This window comes from Theropithecus gelada, chromosome 6 (assembly GCF_003255815.1).
Source record: "Theropithecus gelada isolate Dixy chromosome 6, Tgel_1.0, whole genome shotgun sequence".
Taxonomy (NCBI): Eukaryota; Metazoa; Chordata; class Mammalia; order Primates; family Cercopithecidae; genus Theropithecus; species Theropithecus gelada.
In genome coordinates this window covers 111,884,970-111,907,118 of record NC_037673.1, presented here as the reverse complement: position 1 = coordinate 111,907,118, position 22,149 = coordinate 111,884,970, and the positions used below count along the sequence as shown (strand labels likewise).

The following is a 22,149-nucleotide window of genomic DNA, read 5'->3' as shown; positions in this document are numbered from 1 at the left end:
ACTTAATTACATCTGTGAAAAGCCCTATTTCCAAATAAAATCATATTCATGGAGTGGAAGGGTTGAAACTTTGAACATGTATTTTTTAGGGGGACACAATTCAACTCACTGCACACATTTACATAAATAACACATCTTTTAATAAAAATATTTTCCAAATAAAAATTTAGCAAGAAGAGTGACCTTATTTTTATAAATCTTTCATAATCTAGATTTATAGAAGAAGCTGGGTGCTCATTTCCTTTGATATTCACTCTGTTGTGCTGTTTTGGTTGACATATATAATGAAAATCCAGCTTCACACAGATCATTACATACCCGCTGAAAGGGTTTCAAGAGGCCTCTGGGGGTCTTCAGAGCAACACTTGAAGACCACTGCTCTAAAGCATATACTCTATAAATATATGTAAAGTGAAATTTCCAGGCAGTGGCTATATATTCCAGGCTATATATATATATATGCACACACACACTGAATATAGGTGTGTTGTGTGTATACATATATTCTACTTTATTAGATAATAGCACATTGTTTTCCAACTTAATTAACCAATTTGCTTTTTCACTAGCAGTGTATAAGAGGTTTTGTGGCTCTGTAAGTTGACCAATATCTGTTATTGTTACACTTAAAATTTTTGCCTATCTAGCGGTACGTAATGTATTGCATTGTGATTTTAATCATATTCATCCTTTTGTGTCTGTTTGTTTGGATTGCCATTTGATGTATGAAGAAACTGAGGTTTATTCAGAAGATCAATGTTACTTGTCCCCGGTCACATAATTAGTAAATAGAATCCATGTTTTCTCTTTTCAAATTCAGATTTCTTCCCACTCACTAAGACAAATAATGCTTCGGTTTCTGGCCCATTTCTCAGGAAGGCTCAACCTTCCCCAGATCCCCACCCAATAACTAAGAACCTTGACTTCAAATCTTCTCCCCTCATTTCCCCACTGTGGAGACTTTGGGCACTTCAGGCGGCTGGAGGACTGCACAGCAGCCCTGCATCTTCCTCCCTTCATACCCCACTACCCACCCACCCCTACTCTCACCCTCTCACTTCCCTGTCTGACTGCTTTCTATCTGCCTCTATTTCCTTTTCATAAAACCCTCTACTCATCTTCTGCTGACTAGACCCTCATCTAATCATTTAAAAAGGAATAACATCTAATTCGTGTCTATAATGTATGAGAAAATGTATAATGCACTGTAAGAATCATCACCTGTTAGCTGTTATTATTATTACTTATTAATACTATTATTTTTAAGCACTTCAACACAAATCAGTGGTGTGATCATAGGCAGTTACTCAATGTTATTGATCCTCAATTTTCTCATCAGTGAAAAGGTGTAATAATACCTTATGAGGTTGTGTGAAGGATGGAATGACATATGTAATGTGCTCAGCATAGTGCTTGATGATAAGGCGTGCTCGAAGACGTTTAATTTATGTAACAAAAATTCATCTAGTGCTTGCTATGTACCAACCACTTCTAAGTACTTTTTCCAAATATTGAAACTTTGTAATAATTATCTATGGTAGATGTTATTATCTCCATTCTACAGACACAGACTGAGGCAGAGAGTTTAAGCAAGTGGCCGGACGTCACAGCCAGTACGTGGCAAAACTCCTGCAGCCTGCTCTTAGAATTCGCACTCCTTGTCCAGCTCCTGTCCAAATATTTATTATTACTTATGAGAAAACTCTGCAAATTGCAAAGCGCTCTACCACCAAAGATTAGCACCCTAGGGCAAAATGAGCCCTTTACTTCCTCGATGCTCCCCAGCGCTAAGTTCCCAGCGGAGGTTGCAGAGAACCCAGATCGCGCCACTGCACTCCAGCCTGGGTGACCGGGCGAGACTCTCGTCTCAAAAAAAAAAAAAAAAGCGAGTGAGTGGAGCGTAATTACCCCCGCCAATAGCCTGTAACCACCGCGGCCGCCACTCCCGTTTTCCTGGCCTCGCCCCTCTCCACCCACGACTCTGGCCCCGCCCCTCGTCCCAGGCTGCGACGGAAGAAGAGCCAACGCCTCGCGGGCTTCCACGTACGCACTCTAACGCCTGTCCCCGGAGGAGAACACATCCGGGTCACGGGAGCCGGTGTTTCAGGCTCCGCCCCTTCCCCCCCAAGGGCTAATCCCCACTTCCGACCCTCATAGTCCTTTTCCGCTTCTCTTTCACCTCTCCAGGTGCGCCCGTCTGCGCCCCTCATAGGAACCCGGAGGGTAGCTCTGATCCCGAATCTCCCACAGGCGCGAACCTGCTCTGCCGTGTATCTTTGCGGGGCGGCCTGCGCTGAGGCCTGCCGCGCGCGGTGAGTCCGCGCAGACCTGACCCTGCGTCTTGCAGCTCTGTTGAGGCCGCCTCCGACTTCTCGGGATGCCGCGGCCGGGGTCCGCGCAGCGCTGGGCGGCCGCCGCGGGCCGTTGGGGCTGCAGGCTGCTCGCACTGCTGCTGCTGGTGCCTGGACCCGGAGGCGCCTCTGAGATTACCTTCGAGCTTCCTGACAACGCCAAGCAGTGCTTTTACGAGGACATCGCTCAGGGCACCAAGTGCACCCTGGAGTTCCAGGTATCAGGGGCCTAGCAGTCCCTGGGCCCCACCTCGCGGCTCCAGGGTTGGGGGTGTAAGTTGAGGGATGGCACTTTCCTGTCCGTGTTTCCCTGTTCTTAGGCTAATTCAAAAATCGCTTCCAGGTAGCTGATGCCCAGCATTTGACTTTCCTCTAATAAACCTGGAGTGAGAGATGTTAAGACCGGATGTTAAAATGTATGAATTCCAGAAATGCTCCCTCTAGCATTTCTTTCCATTCTCATATTTAAGGCCTATTGAACGTCCTTCCTTAAAATATTCCCTTAAAGAAAATCATTTATATTCTATAGTACCCAGTGTCAACTCTCTACTCCACACTTCCAATTTAATTGAATTTGAAGTATTTTATTATACTACCTTCCAGAGACTGACTTTGACCTGAGAGCTTGTATAGACATATATAGTCATAAATGTTAAATGCAACAATAAAGGTACACACTAGATATAGTGCTGGCAGAAGACAGAAGGATCATTGGGAAATTTAGCTGAGGAGCTGATGTTAGAGCTGAGTCTGCAAGGTAAGTAGCCGTTGCTCTACAAGGCAGCAGAGGAGAGAAGGGGCCCTAGGCAGATATGTTCATGACAGTTCCAGCAGGCCTGAAATTAGCCTGAGCTATATTGCTAACATTTGTGCATGACATTGAAATACACTGAATAACAATAGTTTTGTGACTATAGTTACATATATTAATAGTCACAAAACTATATATTATTAGCTTTAATATAAAGCTATTATAATAGCTTTGTGACTGTGAGTCTAAGGACTTTGGGGGCAGTTTGTACCAGTTTGTCAACATTATTTATCGGTAACAGTGAGATTGATGATTTGCTCCTGGTCTTGGTGAGACCACACCCCCAACACAGAGCTCTGTTGTTGAGACTAGCTCCATAGCAGGAATATGCCTATGTGACCAGCGAAATATTTAAAAATGTGGTCAAGACTCCATTTTGTGTTCCTTGGTTCCAGGGTGTTTTGTTTGCACACTTGGGTGGTTCCAGGTCTGAGAGAGTATGTGTCTGGCCACAGACCTAACAGAGGGAAGACAAAGGAGCCCACACCTGACCTTTTTAGACCTCTTGCTGTGAGACAGCCTTTGGCTGTGATGTTTTATATTCTTTTCCTTTTGGGACTCTTTTCAGTCCCAAGTTAAATTCTTAACCACTTTATTATACTACCTCCCAGAGACTGACTCTGACCTCAGAGAGCTTACATAGACATATATAGTCATATAATATTATAAACTGTAGATTTATGACATTATAACATATAGTAATAAACTGTAGATTTGCAAACACTGTCATTTTGAGCCCTGTGATTCTTCTTTAGCAAACCCTGTTGAACTTCACTGTCAGTGCAGATGTAAAGCAAAGACTTGTTCAGAGAATTTCTGGTAGTCTGGCATTTTGGGAACATAGAACGAGTAAGGCTGTCAATAAAAGAGGTTCTGAAGCTACCTGGGAGGAAGAACAGTGAATAGTATACCATTGTTAACAGGTTTCGATTTTTCTGCAGGCCACAGGTAATTATCAAGAAGTTTTTAAGTGATTGCTCAATGGGGAATGAGGAAGGATGAGGAGATTGGCACCCCTCCTTCCCAGGAGACATTTGGCATCATGTTAGAAGGGCAGCTACCTGCATCTAGTAGGTAGAGACCAGGTATGCTGCTTAACGTGCTGTAGTGCACAGGACAGTACAGGGTCCTACAACACAGAATTATTCAGCTCAAAATGGGAATAATGCCAAGGTTGAGAAACCCTGAGTTAGAGGGAGAAGATATTGGGTAGTGGGAAGACCTTTTAGGAAGTTGTGGCAATAGTCGTGTCTGGATTGTGCTTTAGGAATGCGATGAATTTGAGAGGGGCAAAAAGATTGAGAGATTTGTGTGATCGTATGGATAGATAGGGATACTTAGTTTGGGATGATCCTCAGTTTCAGTAGTAGGTGATTGGATAGGTTTAAAGGGATACTTAACAAGATTACTTGTTTTAAGTTTGATGGAAGAGAAGTGGGGTGATGATAAGTTCTGGTCCTATTCAGTTTGTATGTATGTGTTTGATTATTCAAAATACAATGGTCAGGTATGAATAATTCAGTAGAGCAAAATGAAGTTATTATTTTCACCTGGAGAAAAAGTTACTTTTTGGTGAGGATGGGGATTGGTAAATCCCCAATTGATAAGACATTTTTATATCAAAACATTTTATCTGTATATTAACATTTACATATTTTTACAGTTTCCTAAGTGCATAATTATTTTCATTTGATTATCAAAATGATCTGTAACATAGTTCAGTTAGTATCTTCTCTCTTAAGTGAGAAAAGGTCACACAGGTCACAGATCCTTCTTTTAAATCCACAGTTTGAACTCTGTTCTACTGACCTAGAATGTCAGTATGCTAACCAAGAGGGTTCAAGGTTGAAAATAACAGTCTTGTGCTACCCAATCACATGGTGGTTTGGGAACCCTTCATTCAACCCAATGTCTCTTCCTAATCATCTCTTTCACAAGTGTATACGTTTCCTCTGTTTCTTCACCTCTGTCCACTCCCTCTTTCTTCCTACTCAGTTCTTTCTCATGTAAGGAAGCCTTTCTCTTTAATCCTTTCCCCCTTTTGTCTCTTAAAATACTTATCCAGTTACCGCAGGAAAAATCTCTCCCTCCTCTGTTCGTACAACCCAAATGGCTGGAAGTGTAACTGATTAAGCATAAGCCCTTGAAAGTAGTTCTACAGTTCTGTTCAGAACTACCTCCAGCCTTCCATTCAGTATGTTTGCCCTTAAGTACTGGCTTTCTAAATAAACAGACTTGTTGTCCTTTATGTTACTCATTTTTGCTTTAATCACAAGTGGTTCAGCAATATTTTGTTTAATCAGTTATGTGTCTCCTGAAAACAAGGTTGTAAATGATTATATACTTTTAGAATAGCCCACTCCATTACTCAACTTGTGTAGTTCAAAACAAAATATATATCAAATTCCATATAACTGACTATAAAAGAACTTAATAAACACAATCCGCTTGTAATTTGGCAGTAAAATGAACTTAAGTTCTATGATAGAAGTATGAATGGGGTGTAATCCTAAGGACTGGCCTACCTTATTACTTCACTGTGTGTGTGCTTGGATGATGCTAATAGGAAAGTGGGTGAGAAAATTTTCAGAAGGAAAATATTGCAGACACTAAGCTTAGAGGTTAAGAATATGACTTTGGAGTTCAAGTTCTGCCTTTCCCACTTAACTGGATGAATACTCTTAAATGGGTCGCATATTTAACATCAGTTTTTCAGTCTGTCAAATGGAAGGAAAAAAGTCTCTTGTAGGGTTGCTGGGAGAATTAAGTGATCTAATAGATCTACATTAATTAGCACAGTTGTCTGGCTAGTTCAAAGTGAATAAAAGTTGGAGGAAACTTGTTCAGTTTCTGTAAAGTTTAGTTGAAGTAAAATCTCCTCCCAACTTCCATCCACTGGTGAAAATTTAAAAATGTAAAATTGTCTGTGATAGTAAAAGTCCTTTGCCCATTACCTTATTGCCATTTTATTAGGACATCTGATTAAATCTGATTAATTTTTCAAACTTTTCACCGTAATTTTTTTTTTAAATCTCTTACAGGTGATTACTGGTGGTCACTATGATGTAGATTGTCGATTAGAAGATCCTGATGGTAAAGTGTTATACAAAGAGATGAAGAAACAGTATGATAGTTTTACCTTCACAGCCTCCAAAAATGGGACATACAAATTTTGCTTCAGCAATGAATTTTCTACTTTCACACATAAAACTGTATATTTTGACTTTCAAGTTGGAGAAGACCCACCTTTGTTTCCTAGTGAGAACCGAGTCAGTGCTCTTACCCAGGTAAATAAAAAAAATCAGCAATATAATGTTGGTATATTTAAAAGGAGGAAAAAAGCATAATTTAATATCATGCACCAACTGATGAGCATGGAGTTTCGAGACTAACAATCTTTAAAATCTATCTTAATTCTTACATAGTAGGCATTTCACAGAGAACTTCAAACTTTTATAGTGAAAAATAATGTTGAAAGATTTTATGAACTTTTAAGTGTAAAGAGAAAGAAGCATCAAAATGGGAGGAAGATCACTAAGGTAGAAACATCAGTGGTAAAAGAAGTTTGGGAAGGCTGAGCAGTGTTCCAATCTTCTGAAGCATTTTCTTTAATCCCTAAAGGAATGTTGCTGTCATACTCAGGCTGGTATAACTGGAAGCAAAATGATGCCTACATTAGTAGAGAAATAATACCACTTGATAGCCTTTATACCATTACTTAGTGTTACTCAAGCTGCTGTAACAGTAACTTGTGCTGTAACTTTAGGTGAAATATTGAAGATTAATGGTAAGTCATCTCACAAAAATAGTTACAAAAGCTAAATTCGGATTTATTTTGGAGAAATAGAGAAAGCGTAAAAAATTCAAACCCAGTGAACAGCTATTGCTTAGGTGATGAGGACTGCTCTCGATTTCTAGTTCAAATACAGCAAAATCCAAAATGCTTCAAAATCCAAAGCTTTTTTTTTTTAGCTCCAACCTGATGCCACAAGTGGAATATTGTACATCTGATCTCATGACACATCATTGAACATATCATATACAGTTGCCTTAAGGCTACATGTATAAGGCGTATATGAAACATAAATGAATTTCATGTCTAGACCTGGGTTCCATCACAAAGGTATCTCATTATGTGTACGTAGATATTCCAAAATCTGAAATTCCAAACAATTCTGGTCCCAAACATTTTGGATAAGGGATACTCAACCTGTATGGGCTTAGATCATATCTAAAAGTTACTCAATTAGGCATGAAAAAGAATTATTTACCACTTATTTGTTAAAAATCTTAAACCGATATTTTAGCATTCCCAATTTCTATTTAGTCTCTTGGCCAAAGTCATGGTGAAAGAGACAGCTTTAAGAATGTGTAAAAGTCTTAATTCATAAACCTGTTGTAAGAATTAGCAAGATAAATTCAAATACTCTTAATTTTAGAAATGTTCTCTTTATTTTAAGGTCCTGTGTGAAAGACACTTTGCTTTGTAAAATGATATTTCTTTGGGGCCATTACCTTAACCTGTGTCCATTGCTTCATGAATTTTAACTTGTATAAGGTGGCTTGTTCTAAAAACCTAAGTGGGTAAATACAAGAAATGAATGGTAATAAAGCAGTTAGTATCATACCCTTCTTTATCCATGGTACATTTTTTATTTTTCTTAGTCTTATTTTTCTACTTTCAAAAAGATAATGTCTCATATAATAGGGATAGTTATAAAGCAACTTTTCATACTTTAAAATGGAAAATTACCAGCTAGTAATGCAGAATAAATGATAAGAGTTTTACTCTCACCATTTTTTGCCCATTGATAAAATGATAGATTTAGAGTAGGCAATGATCACCAGTCACTACCAAAACCATTAAGTAAAAGGCTGGTGGGGAACTTAATACTGAGTGGATCAGAGTGAATGATCTTTCACAAATGGAGAGACAACTAGACATTATGTGCCTTATGAATAATTTGCAGTAAGAAGTACACAACACTGACTACTAGGCGTTCCCACCCAGAACATTGCACCTGAATCCCATCAAGTCTCTAGCTCTAAATGCCAGTTTACAAGAAATACAGAGGATAAAGGAATAGCATGGGAATGCAATCAGCAAAATCCAGTAAGTGGGAAATGCCACAGGATAGGGGTAGATGGCAAGGAAAAAAGAAAAAAACAAGGACAAAAGCCTAAAGATTAACGAAGACTTGTATCAGCCAAATGATTGTGTTAACCTTACTTCGATTCTCATTTGAAAACCAGTTTTGAAACAGTAGGGGAAATTTGAACACTATTTCCTGACTTTAAGGAACTGTTTTAAATTATTTCATGTGTTACAATACTATTGGGGTTATGTTTTTAAAAAGTGTTACCTTTTAGAAATAAAGTATAAAAGTATTTGTAGCTGAAGTGATAAAATATCTGAGATTTGCTTTAAAAATAATCGGGGAAAATACATGGGGAATGTAGATGAAGCAAGATTAGCCATATGTTAATCTTTATTGACATCATGGAGGTTCATTATACTTTTCTCAATACTTTTGAATATGTATGGAAGTTTTCACTGTAAAAGTTTTTTAAAAATCACATCTCAGGCCAGGCGCGGTGGCTCACGCCTGTAATCCCAGCACTTTGGGAGGCCGAGGCGGGCGGATCATGAAGTCAGTAGTTTGAGACCAGCCTGACCAACATGGTGAAACCCTGTTTGTAATAAAAGTACAAAAATTAGTTGGATGTGGTGGAGTGTGCCTCTAATCCCAGCTACTCAGGAGGCTGAGGCAGGAGAATTGCTTGAACCTGGGAGGTGGAAGTTGCAGTGAGCCAAGCAAATTTTTCATTCCTAGGGGCCCAAAGCAAGGACAACAAAACATTTGACTCTTCTAATAGGCGAATGCAGTTTGTTGGCCTCATAATTTCTTACATTTTTTTAAAAGCACTTTTAATAGAATATTTTAATAATTATTCCTTTCATACTTACTTTGGCAGGACTTTATTAAACGTTATTTTCTAATGTTTATATTCCTTAACTAAAATTAAACTTAGATTTGTTTTTAAATACAGGTTTGTTGCATAAAATAATAATAAAACATATATTTTACCACTAGGATTAAGTTTGCAGCAGTAGAAAAATATTAAACCATGGTATACAAAAAAACTAGTCGCTTAACCGTTCTCAAAACAGACGGTATAATAAATGTATAAGAAGGCAAGCTGTTATCAGCTAAAGCCTCACAAAGTGATTACACAGTGAAACTGAAACTTGCATCCTGTTGGGAACATACATTGGTTTAGTTGACTGGCATGAGGGAAAAGGCTGATTTAACAAATAGATAAATGTAAAAAAAAAAAAAAAAAAAGTCATTCCTATTCCTACATATCCCTTTCAGATTTAAAAGTTACCTAACGATTTTGATGTAGCTGTTTTAAATATAGTTGAAGTAACTGACTAATTTGGCCTTTTTTTTTTGTACTGTGCTTTATTTTTATAGATATTTGGGCTTTGATTTATATTCTCATTATTGATGAGCTCACTGCCATTGTCTTCTTCCTAATTCTTGTTTAAAGAACTTGGGCTAGAAATTCTGTAGTCACCAACCTTAGCTGATAAGTATTTCTGCTATTGTTAGCTTAGTGTTCCATCTGCCCCCTTACTGATGCCATGGCTGTGATATCTCAGTTCGGGAAAACAGCTGCTTCATGAGATCTCTGGCCTTAACAGTTGTCCTAGTGAAAATGAGCAGGGGGGTTTCATTGCAAGGACAACTGGCATAAATGTATGAATGAATGCCAGGTTAGTAGCACGTTAGTCAAAAGAGGAATTGAGATCAAATTGAAAGAAAAGCTGAATATGATAGATGAAGTCTACAGAAAGTATCACACATACTGACTGAAAATATTTCTCTGCAGATGGAATCTGCCTGTGTTTCAATTCACGAAGCTCTGAAGTCTGTCATCGATTATCAGACTCATTTCCGATTAAGAGAAGCTCAAGGCCGAAGTCGAGCAGAGGATCTAAATACAAGAGTGGCCTATTGGTCAGTAGGAGAAGCCCTCATTCTTCTGGTGGTTAGCATAGGGCAGGTATTTCTTTTGAAAAGTTTTTTCTCAGATAAAAGAACCACCACAACTCGTGTTGGATCATAACTACGTTTTGAGAATTGATGCACTATTGCCACTGTAATATTGCTGTCCTCTAATTAATTTTAGGTACTGAAGAACTTAATATTGGCAACATTTTTAAAACCTTACTCATACACTTGTTGGGAGGGATGTACAGTGCATATCCCCAAACTGTGGAAAGGACACCTTTTTTTATTTGTAAAGGTGGAAAAACTTTGGAACTCATTTTGGGCTATTCATGTTAAATATTCAACACCAATGATCTACTCTGTTCTGGGTTGTTTCTATCTACTCTTCGCACACTAAACCTTGGTATTTTGATTCCTTTTAACCATATAAAACTACTTTCTTATAGGTAGTTGATATTTTAAAAACCTTAGATTTAATGTCTACATATGTTAAAGAGGAAGAAAATTGCCTTTTAATTGTTAATAAGAAAACCAAATGTGATGAACTGTAGCCCAAGCCCTATTCTGCACTGTTCAATTTTATGGAGGAAAAAAAAGTCTACCATAGGAATGTTAGTTAATATTGATACATCATGGTAAAATTTATTTCTCACTAGCTTAGAAAATGTCAGACTTTTGTTTTGGGGGTTTATGATTTATAACCAGCTATGCTATTTTTTCATAAAGGCATTTGTAGCACACACAAAACATATGTTTTAGTAGCATAAAAGAGTTTATACAGGCCTTAAATATCAGACTGTTTGTAACAGGTAGAAATATTACAGAATAATTTAAGACACTACAATGGGGGCAAATGAAATAGGAAAATTTTTAGTGAGTTACCTGTACTCATTACATTTTCAGTGCTTTTACAAAGAAAAAAGGTGGTATGTTTAATTTTAACATTTTAATTGGCTGACTCTTGCCCTTACATGACTTTAATGTCTTTGTGAGTCATTCCCAGCTTAAATTAACAATTGTTAGTATTAGTATCACATAAGTGCCGTACATTTTATCCTCATGGGTGTGATGCACTGAAAAGTTAGTTGCTTTCCTTTTTTCTTTTTTCTTTTTTTCTTTTTTTTTTTTTTGTCTTGCATATTTTATTTCTGTAGTTTCTGTTTAGCTACCCTAAAGTGATTAAAAAATTTAGAATGCTATGTGTTTCCTATTTGGTAATCTTCATTGACTGTTCTTTATTTAATGAGTATTAAATACTGCATATTCTATAGACTATAGGGTTTACATTGTGTTTACACCTCATAACTTGTATAGATTGAGCTGATTGAAATAAGATTTTGTTCCAAGTATTATCTGATAGAATACAAGATGATTCAAAATTATATAGATATTTAAAGCTTTTCTGCTGTTTTTTTTTTTTTTTTTTTTAATTGCAACTGCTTTTCTGCCATGCCTCTCTTCCCTACCCAAAAGTGATGAGTTCTGAACAAGACAAGACTGTCATATTGTAGAGACTTTGATATGTGATACCATGGAATACTGATTGGATAGCCATCCTAGTCAGTTACCAATACTGACTAGAAGTTAACTCTTAATTCTAAGCTATCTTAAAATGCATATATATATACTTCTTGCATGGAAGAGCAAAACAAATTCAAGTTGTCATACTTGGTAATTTCAGATGCCGCAGTATAGCAAAGGGTGAACATGTTTTCAACCCTTTAATTTTTTAAGATATTTGAAGACCAACTAACTACTCCTTAATATTTATCAATGGATTAAGAAGTTTAAGATTTTGCAGATTTATCAATTTGGGTTTTTGTATTGAGGTTGTCTTGCGGCTTTATAAGTGTCCCTTTATATTTAAATTTGAAAGTTTTAAGAACTGATGTTAATGTGATTGATCAGCATGGGCATATGTAAAATGTCCTTTTCTGGTTGCCTCTCTGTGCTATTGTGTTCAGATACTTATACCATAATTAAACAGTAAGGTATAGATCTTGCTGATTTCGGCATAGATAGTGCACTTATTTAATCTGTGCCTCTCAAAACTTCAGAATATTAGAATATTACCACAAATAATTTTTGGTGAAACTATTGAGATATTAAAATTTTTGAAATCACTGCTGTTACCTGTTATAGAAAATAGTGTGGGCTTAGTCTAGTCTCTGTGTAACTGGTTACATTTTGATGGTTGTCTATACTCAACTGGATATGTATATGTAAATTAGAAAATACATACCTATCCAGACATAAATGTTAAGTAACCTTTTTTTCTTCCTCCAACTACATAATTTGTAGCTCATCATCTTTCCTTAATCCTTTCCTAACTTGTTGCAGCAGTTTGAATTTCCCAAATATTTATGTTTGGACATAATGGCTCAGAATACATATTTGAACATCATAGTTGTATATATTTTTAAAGTAGAATAAATAATGGAAAGCAACTTGATATACAAGTTTATACTAAAATTTCAACTGTGTGAAGATACATTTTAAGGTATTACTTTGCTAATAATCTACACATTGTTTTTTCTATTAAAGAAACGGTTTGTGGTTCACAGCTTTCATCCAAGCTTGGTGATAATCAACTTTGAAAATACAGTGGACTGAAAAGCAAATTTATTCTTTCAAAAATTTCATTTAAATCTCTGTACTATGCATTTTTGTTTCAGTTTGTAAATGTGTAACATTTGTAGTTAAATAGGACAAAGCAGGCCCTATGACTATTGTTTTCAAAAAATTAAATTAATATATAAATAATTCAGAGGGGTTTTTCATTTACTTTTGAAAAGAAACTTCTTTAACAGGATTGCACCTATCAGTTTCTTGTAGAATAAAAAAAAATCTTTCAACAAACTGACTTCACTTGTTTCTGTCAGGATTTAAATCTTTCTATAGCTCCTTATAAACTTAAAGCCTGGAGTACAGTTCTGTAATGAGAGTGATTATTTATTTGGTATTTTATTAAAATATCTGAGGGACTGTCCAAGAAAGAAGGTGAAAGAGAAATACCACATCTGTACTGCCTAATTGGTAACCTTCTCTTTGCATTCCTTACTGAAAGTTTGTGTAGGTGAAAAGCAGTTAAATCATCAATTGCTCTAAAGAGGTCTTAATTTTTAAGTAAATTAACTTTAGGTTGTATAATACCCAGTTGTATCAATGTTTTTCTTAATAATGTAGTCAGAGGGGACAATCTGGTTCCTGGGCACAATTCTCCAAAAACAACAGGGAAATAACTGTAAATATAGGTTAACATTTATTGAATGCCTACCTTGTGCTAGGTGCTGTGCTGAGTATTTGTATTGACACATTTAATCTTTGCAATGTTTCCATGAAATGTATTATTTCCATTTTACAGATGAGGAAACTGAGGCATAGAGGGGTTAAGAAATCTCATATCACACAGTAATTGGCACAGTTTGAATATGAACCATAGCAGTCTGGCCCCAGAGCCCTCTTTCTCAAGCACTATGCAATATTGCCTTACAAAAAACCAATTAAGGATAGTTTTCTGAAGGCTTAGCTATCTTGAATTCACTACAGCTCAGTAGCGGTTCAGTGCTTTGGCTTTGAAGTGACAGCCAAGTTCAAGTCATGGTTGTGTGACTTTGGATTTTATTAACTATATATTTCTGTTTTCCATCTGCTGCTAAGGTGATGCCATCTGGTATAATGAGAATGAAATGAGATGTTTATTAAACACTGAGGATCAGTGCCTAGCATATACAAGCATTTAGTAATTATATTTTTTATCATTAGTCTAATTCTGGTCTCTTGATCTTTCTTTAGTTCCTAAAGTCCTTACTATGGCTTCTATTTATGTCACTCTTACATGAGCAATACATGACACAAATACAGTGTTTGAATGTCTGTCATGCACATGATGGTCACTAGAAGTTTCAAAAATGAATAAGACTGAGTGGGCGCAGTGGCTCATGCCTGTAATCCCAGCACTGTTGGAGGTTCAGGTGGGCGGATCACCTGAGGTCAGGCGTTCAAGACCAGCCTGGCCAACATGGTGAAACCCTGTCTCTACTAAAAATACAAAAAGTAGTGGGGCATGGTGGTGCATGCCTGTAATTCCAGCTACTCGGGAGGCTGAGGCAGGAGAATCACTTGAACCTGGGAGGCAGAGGTTGCAGTGAGCCAAGATTGCACCACTGCAGTCCAGCCTGGGCAACAGAGCGGGACTTGGTCTCAAAAAAAAAAAAAATGAATAAGATAGTCTGACCTCCAGGAACATAACCTAGATGGTGTAGATAGGATAACTGTATGAGCAACTAATGTTACACAGGTAGTGAAGCAGAGTGGACTCTAAGGGTCTAAGGTATTTACAGGGTGCTAGAGGAAGAAGAGAATATATAGGTCAAAAGACTTATTTCTTAGGGAGTTTTACATCATCTCCCCACAGTGGAAGCCCTGGTTATGTGACTATGCCAGTAATTGAGTGGTTTAATCTCCAGTTTAGGGATATGGGTATTAACCAGTCCCTCTTGCTACAGATTAAAAGACATATTCTTTAATTTTGTTAACAATAAAGGTGATGTTTGATCTCCTGAGTAACTTCTCCATCTCAGGAGTTTCCAAATTCTGGAGGAAAATACAAGGATGTTATCCTATTTTTATCATTAAGAATCAGCTTCCTTCCTGAAATGTAGGTACTAAAGTGACACTGGTCTGGCATACGCTTTTTAGTGCTGGATGATTCCTAATGATCACTACTATCTTGAAAAGGCAACAGCATAAGAATTTGATTAGTAATTGTTCAAAGAACAAAGTCTACCCAGAATTTCATCATTCTTTTTGGTGTATTTCAGTTATTTTTATAGACACACAAAAAAATTTATTGTTTAAAGAAATTGGTATTGTACTTTCTATAACAAATTTTTACACTTTTACATTTGTGAAATCTATCATATAGAAGAGAGCATTTAGCGTGTACAATCTAATGAGAAATAAAGTTATAAAACAGATACTCATATATCCAATGCTCAGGTTAAGAAATGTAACATTGCCAATACCTTAGAAAAGCTCCTATGTATCCTTTCCTGGTCAGTTTCCTGAATCACCCCAAGAGAGAGAACCAATATTCTGCTTGTAATGCAAATAATCTTTTCTTTGTATTTTTACCAGTTAAGTATACTAGTTCTCATGCTTTTTAAAACATAATTTCTAAGCCATCATAAACTGATACTTTCATAAATACAAAATCATGTACTTGAATGTATTGGCACTGTCAGATTACTATCAGCATTTCTAAATGTTTATGAATGTTTACTCACTTTATATGCTTACCTCTCCATCAGCCAATGACAGTTGATCAATATGGGATCAATATGGGACCACACTTTGAGTAGTACTGATGTCTGCATTCCTTAAAAATAGTCGAAACAGGTAGAAGTAAACATTAATAAAATTTAATAAAGTATTAAATTCTATTTAATAAATAGAAATGTCACTTTTTTGTGACTTGCTGAACATTTAGTACCATCCATGATGATGCATATGACTATAGTTTTTGTTACTGTGTTTATTATTAATATTACTACTGTTATGTATTTCTTCCGTGAAGGCATTTGGAGCATTCTACCTTTTTTGCTATTTTGAACAAAGCCACTATGAACATCCTTGTATATATGTCAGGTTGTACGTGTGTATGATCTCTTGAGAATACATCCAGCAGTGGAATTGGTGGGTCATAGGATATGTGTATCTTCAAATTTACTAGGTAATACCTAACTTTTCCAAAGTAATTATGTCCATCAGTGCTTTCACCAGCAGTATTAAAAGATTCCGCATTTGGTATTGTTAGACTTTAAAACTTTGGAAAATCTAGGCTTGTAATGGTACCTCATTGTTGCTTAATTTGCATTTCCATGAGGTTATTTTTTTCTACAAATTTATCTAACATTTGGATTTCCCCTTTTTGCAAAATTGCTGTTTAAATCATTTGCCCATTTTTAACAGTTTTATTGACTTTTTTTGGTTAATAAAATTCCTTCATATACTGAGACTACTTAATCATTTGGTTATAACTATTTCCAGTATCTTCTCACAGTTATTTACTTTCTGCTCCTAGTGAAATGTATCCATCTTCTTCTCTATTTTTGGTGTTTTTGTGTCTTATTTAAAAAATACTTCCCTCTCCTTAGGTCATGAATATCTTCTGTACTGTGTTCTAAAATATGTGTAGTTTTGTCTTCCACTCAAACTGAATTTTGTTTTGTGGGTGAGGGTAGGTATCCAGGTTCTTTTTTTTCCCCTTGCTTCTTGAAAAGTCATCTTTCTCAATTGGTTGAACATGCCATTTCTGTCATCTATGAAATGTTCATATTTACATGAATCTATTTCTGGGCTCTCTTTTATTCCATTGATCAATTTGCCCATATATCAGTAACACACTGTCTTAATTACTAAAGCTTTTAAAAGTCTTGATATTTGGTAAAATAAGTCTTTTTATACCTTGTTCTTCAAGATTTTGGTTGTGGTCATTTCTTTGCACTTTTATGCAAATTTTAGAATTTCAACAAAACAAAATTGTTAGGATTTTGATTGGGATTGTATTTTATCTGTGAACAAATTCTTTACAATAGTACATTTTTTGGTGAGTTAATGTTGTCCTTCCATTGTATCTTTGAATAAAGTCTTATAATTTTCTTCATAGAAATACTGTATACATATATTTTGTTAATCTTACTTTCTTGTATCTTTATGTTTTTGATGCTGTCATCATAAATGATATCTTTTAAGTTTTTAATTTTTTGTTGGTTTGTGGGAATACTTTTTAAATTGATTTTTCTATTCAGCAACCTTGCCTACTACTAACTCCATTCTACAAGTCTCAATATCTAGCATTTTAGTTATTCATTAACTGCAAAGTTTTTTTTTCATTATCACTACTACTCTTTGATCCATAGATATTATTTGGAACTATAATTTCCAAACATGAATATTTAAGTTTTCCTTTATTGTTGATTTTTTAACATAATTGAATTGTGATCAGAGGATATATTCTCTATATGATTTAAATTCTTTGAAATGTGTTAATGGTTGCTTTATGGCATAAGTGGCTGGTTTTTATAAATTTTAGGGTGCTTGAAAAGAAAGTTCTACAGTTATTTATGTTCATTAATCATTTTAGTCGTGTTCATTAATCATTTTTCAAGTCTTCAGTATCCTTAGTGGTGATTTTTTTGTTTTTGGTATATGTCTCTCGATTACTAAGATAATTGTGTTAAAATCTAGCTAGCATGATTTTAGATGTGTCCGTGTGATTCTTTCAGGTTCTCTCTTTTTCTATTTTGGGGACATACTGGGATACAAATGTACAATTGTATTTTCCAGGTTAATTGAAAGAAGCTTTATCATTACAAAATTATCTTTATTTCCACTAATAAATTTTGCCTTAAAATTAATTTTATTTGATATTAATGTAGCTACACGAGCTTTCGTTTGACTATCACTTGTGTAGTATATCATTTTCCACAGTTTTGCTTTCAGCCTTTATATATATTTATTTTTTAGAGTTGCCTCTTATTTATATCACATTGCTGTTACTATTACTATGTGTCCTATCTGTTCTGTGTTTCTTTTTCTCTACTTTTTTTTTTGATTGTTGTTGTTGTTGTTACTCCTTTTTTTCCTCTAGCTATTAGATTGGAAGTTGTGTATATTTCTGTTCATGGTTATTCTAGAAATTTCATTATGCATCTCTGACTTACCAAGGCCTAAACTTGCCCAGACTTCTGGGCAGTACAGTAGCCTTAGAACACGTTAACTCCATTTACTGTCCTCCCAGCTTATATACTGTGGTTGTCACATATGTTGTATCTCTTTAAATGTAAGTCATTACTATTGTTTTATATAGCTAATATTGACTTAGATTTACCCACAAATTTACCACCTTTCTTACTCTCCATTCCTTGCTGTGTCTTTGAGCTTTCATCTGGAGTAATTTTTCTTTTGCCTGAGTATACGTTTAGAATTTACTTTAGTGCAGTTCACCTGGTGGCACATTTACTTTGTTCTTGTTTTTTGAAATGTCGTTATTTTGCCTTCTTTTTGAAGGACTTCCCCCTGCCCCCCACTTGACAGAATTCTAAATGGATGGTTATCTGGAAAGGTAAAGATAACTTTCTGTTGTATTCTGACTTCCATTGTTACTGGGAAGAAGTCACCTGTCAGTCTATTGCTCCATTGAGACTAATCCATTTTTTTTCCTCTGGTTGCTTTCAGGATTTTCTCTTTGTAATTATTATTATTATTATTATTATTATTATTATTATTTTATTTATTTTTTTGGAGTTTCATTATGTTGTATATAAGGGGATTTTATTGTATTTTCCCACTTGGGCTTTGTTTGGCATCTTGGATCTGTGGGTTGATACGTCAGTTCTGGAAAATTCTCAACCATCATTGATTTGTTCAAATTTTGTTTAGAATCTTACATCTGTATTCATGAGAGATGTTGGTCTGTGGTTTTCTGTTTTTGTAATGTCTTTTGTCTGATTAGTATGATACTAATGCTGGCTTAATAGAATGATTTCACAAGTATTCCCTCCTCTTGAATTTTTTTGAAGAGTATGTGTAGGATTGGTATTATTTCTTCCTTAAATGTTTTGGTAGAGCTCACTTTACCATTGAAATCACCTGGACATGAAGTTTTCTTTGTGGGAACATTTTTCACTATACCTTTAATTTCTTTGATAGATGTAGGGCTTTTAAAATAAAATGTTTTATCTTGACTGAGTTTGTCTTTTAAGGATTTTTTCCATTTCATCTAAATTGTTGAAGTTGCTGGCATAAAGTTGTTCCTAATCCTTTTAATAACTGGTATGTCGTGTTACCTCTCTCATTTCTAATATTGGTAATTTGCATCTGGTCTCTTTTTTCTTGACTTACCTGGCTAGAAGTTTATTGATTTTGAAATCTTAGTAAACCATCTTTTGGTTTTATTTCTGGGGGAATAAAGTACCATAATCAAGCTTAGTAATCCTTTTTCTTACCTTCCTCCAGGATTTTGACTAGATGGGATTCTTTGTCTAATGAAGTGACCTAAACCTTCATTTCTACAGAATGGAGCCGTTGATAGGCCTGTCTTGTTGCAGTTTTCCACTGACTAGGACTGTTAGCACTAAGGGGCATTCCGGTGAATTTCCTAGTTTCCAGATATAGCCTTCTTGTTTCCATTGTATAACAGAAACACAGTTTTCCTCTGATAACTGGAATTAGCTATGCTGGCCAGTCCATTGAGCTGCTTTTCTGTTAGTTTAATGGCATGAGGAACCTCAAAAGACCAGGGCCAGTCTCAGCTCCTAAATCATCAAAACGTGATTCTTTTTCCTGAAGGAAGTGTTCTACTCTTAGACTCTAGAATTTCTAAACCCACCAAGCCCAACATTTTGGGAATGGGAAGCAAAAATTATTCATGTAGATTCTTAGGTATGCTATTGAACAGAAACACTCCTTCTACCCTTTGGCTCTGAGACCTGTGCATCCTGGTAGTGGGGAGACAACTCCATATACTGACTGCATATTAAATTAATATACCACATTCTATGGGATAACACCCTACCTTTTCATGATGTTGCCTCCCAGATACCTCTGTAACTGAGCTCTCATTTAGCCACTCAACCATTCTATCAAGCTAGCTACTTCTAGGAGATAAATCATGTGTTAAAACCATTGAATTCACTTCCATTGCCATAAACTGTGTACCTGGTTGGAAGAAATGTTTTTGGGATTCCTATGCAATGGATAAAACCCTCAGAAATGTGAAGAATATTAGTGCCAGTGGAAACACTGCAGGCAGAGAATGCAAATTCATACCTTGAATGTGAATTATCTTTGTGAAGACAAAGTGCTACCTATTTCTTATGGAAATTGCCCAGTGTAACCATCATGTTACCGGGTTGCCAGCAAGTCTCATTGAGAATAATGCCATATTAGGAACCCAGCCTTGGAAATATAGTCACACTCCACATTGTTGCCAGGTTGGACACTCAGCAATGATAGTAGCCAAATAGTGTAGGTGAGGAGAAGACCATACTATTGAACCTCCATCATTGCTTTGATGGCCGCTTGGTACGTGGGCCCATTAACCAAGCCCTGGATTGGCTGGAGAAAGACTGACATCTACCAGACAATTCATCTTGTTCCCCTTATTACTGAAAATCTTCTCCACCTGATGTATCCTATTAGGCACTTATGTGGGACATGAATATCTTCACATGCCCTCACCACTCCAAGAGGGTTATCTGTAAGCCTCACTGACAGATCTTTTACAAATTTTCCATTTTGTTCTTTCCAATAACCTAAAAGCTGGATGATCCATTAGACACTGCCTATAAGTCAGTATATTTATCAGTTTGTCATGTCGTCCCCGCCTTTTTTGAATGTGAATAACCAGGTATGTAGCTAGCATTTGCCCACTAGGAAGATTCCCTGTCCCCATTACCATAGATCTGAAATTGTCTCACTTCTTTACATACCTGTCCGTCTCCCAGATTAGACTATAAAATCTCCATGAGAACTAGGACTGTGTCTCCTGTTCACACAATATCCCTAATGCCTAGCACATAGAATGTACTCTAACCATATGTGGCATCAGTGATTGATGCATTTTCTTGAACATTTGGAGAGGAAATGTTAAGCAATTAAACTTGTAACCAGTTTAAGGTTTTTTTTTTTAGTACATGTGACTGTATTATGAAGAACAATGCAAAATTTGGAGCAATTTAAAAAGATGAAACAGTTCAAGTAAATTTGCCCATGATACTAGTGACTTCAGGCTCTTTTATGTATGCAACCTAAGTGATGAATAGGTAAGTATGCGTTTATGGAATCTCATTGGTGGTATTTCAGTGGAAAGATTTGAAAAGCTCTGATTTTGAAGGGTTGCCAGAGAAAGAGGAACAGGCAGAGGAAACTGAAAGAAGAATTTTAACAAGCAGGATGAGCATAAAGGCAAAGTGGGGTTGTCAACATCAAGGAAACAGTATTGGGAGACAATGGTCAACTCTGTCAGTCGCCAAAGAGAGACTCCCAGGAAAAATGAGGGCAACAAAAGTATCAATGGATTTAGGAGGCCACTGCTTACCCAAAGAGTTTAGGTAGAATTGTTGGGAGGTGCAGTGGTTGGAGAATCAACTGCATGAATAATGAATTGTGTTGACACGGTACATAATACGGTATTTCTGACTACATTGTGGCATTTCACCAAGTAATTACTACCTGAAGTGCCTACCTTCAGTAAGCCATCCTGTTGTTGGATGGGGAAAGAGGAGGAGGAAATAACTCTTAGCTTTACCTGTACTGTGCTTCTGAGACCCAGGTATGAACCTTAACTCCCAATTTGCTATCCATGTTCTCATCCGATGTTCAGTAACTGGGTTCTCCTTTGGCAGGGAGTAGGTATTGCCTGAGAATTAAAAGGGGCGGGTAGATTTCTGAACTGGAGCTCTTAGGTTATGACTAGGATTGGGTGCCTGAGGAAGCAATGGAGAGCTTTATAAGGCTTCTTATGCTTCATTTACCTAATTGCTTTTTTTTTCTCTCCTGATGTTCAGTGGAGTTCCAATCTGTTCCGTTGTGGAGAACGAACCTGAGAAAAGGGATCTTTCTCAGGGTAGTTTTTGGGGGCAGGGGCGGTTGTGCTGCACACCCTAGTCAGGGGTATGGTTGGCTGCAGTAGTCAAGTGAGACAGCCGCAAAGGGACAGGAAATGTCGAGATTATCTTAGGGAACCAGGAGAGTCCCTGTACCTCTGAAGGGTCTAGGGTTTGGTCTGTAAGGAGCAAACATGGTGGAATTCCTTTCTAGATTTTTCTGGGCCTCGAAGTCTGGTTTTTGGGGTACATGCCAAAAAAGAAAGGGCAGAGAGAGTCCACTAGCCTCGGTGACAGTTCCCCATTGTGGTTTCCCCTCCTCCACCCTTCTTTGCAAGCTCCTTCCTTCTGCCGAG

The 22,149-nt window shown here is 36.5% G+C and overlaps 2 protein-coding genes and 1 long non-coding RNA gene across 3 annotated transcripts in view; 2 read left to right on the top strand and 1 right to left on the bottom strand.

The window, feature by feature from the left end:
- The first annotated feature begins 1,992 nt into the window (after positions 1-1,992).
- On the top strand, positions 1,993-13,330 carry TMED7 (transmembrane p24 trafficking protein 7). Its single transcript, XM_025387073.1, has 3 exons — positions 1,993-2,569; positions 6,204-6,449; positions 10,060-13,330. Exons 1-3 carry the CDS (start codon positions 2,378-2,380, stop codon positions 10,294-10,296), a joined length of 675 nt encoding a protein of 224 aa, XP_025242858.1. The 5' UTR covers positions 1,993-2,377; the 3' UTR covers positions 10,297-13,330.
- LOC112625774 lies at positions 6,464-22,042 on the bottom strand. Its single transcript, XR_003119776.1, has 3 exons — positions 21,496-22,042; positions 7,678-7,738; positions 6,464-6,814 (listed from the first exon to the last, which is right to left on the bottom strand). It is a non-coding gene; the product is annotated as an uncharacterized LOC112625774 (long non-coding RNA).
- Positions 9,941-22,149, top strand: part of LOC112625771 (TIR domain-containing adapter molecule 2) — a 36,343-nt gene continuing 24,134 nt past the window's right edge. The window contains exon 1 of the mRNA XM_025387072.1: positions 9,941-10,187. The gene's annotated coding sequence lies outside the window, so the exon portion shown is untranslated. The remainder of the gene's footprint in view (positions 10,188-22,149) is intronic.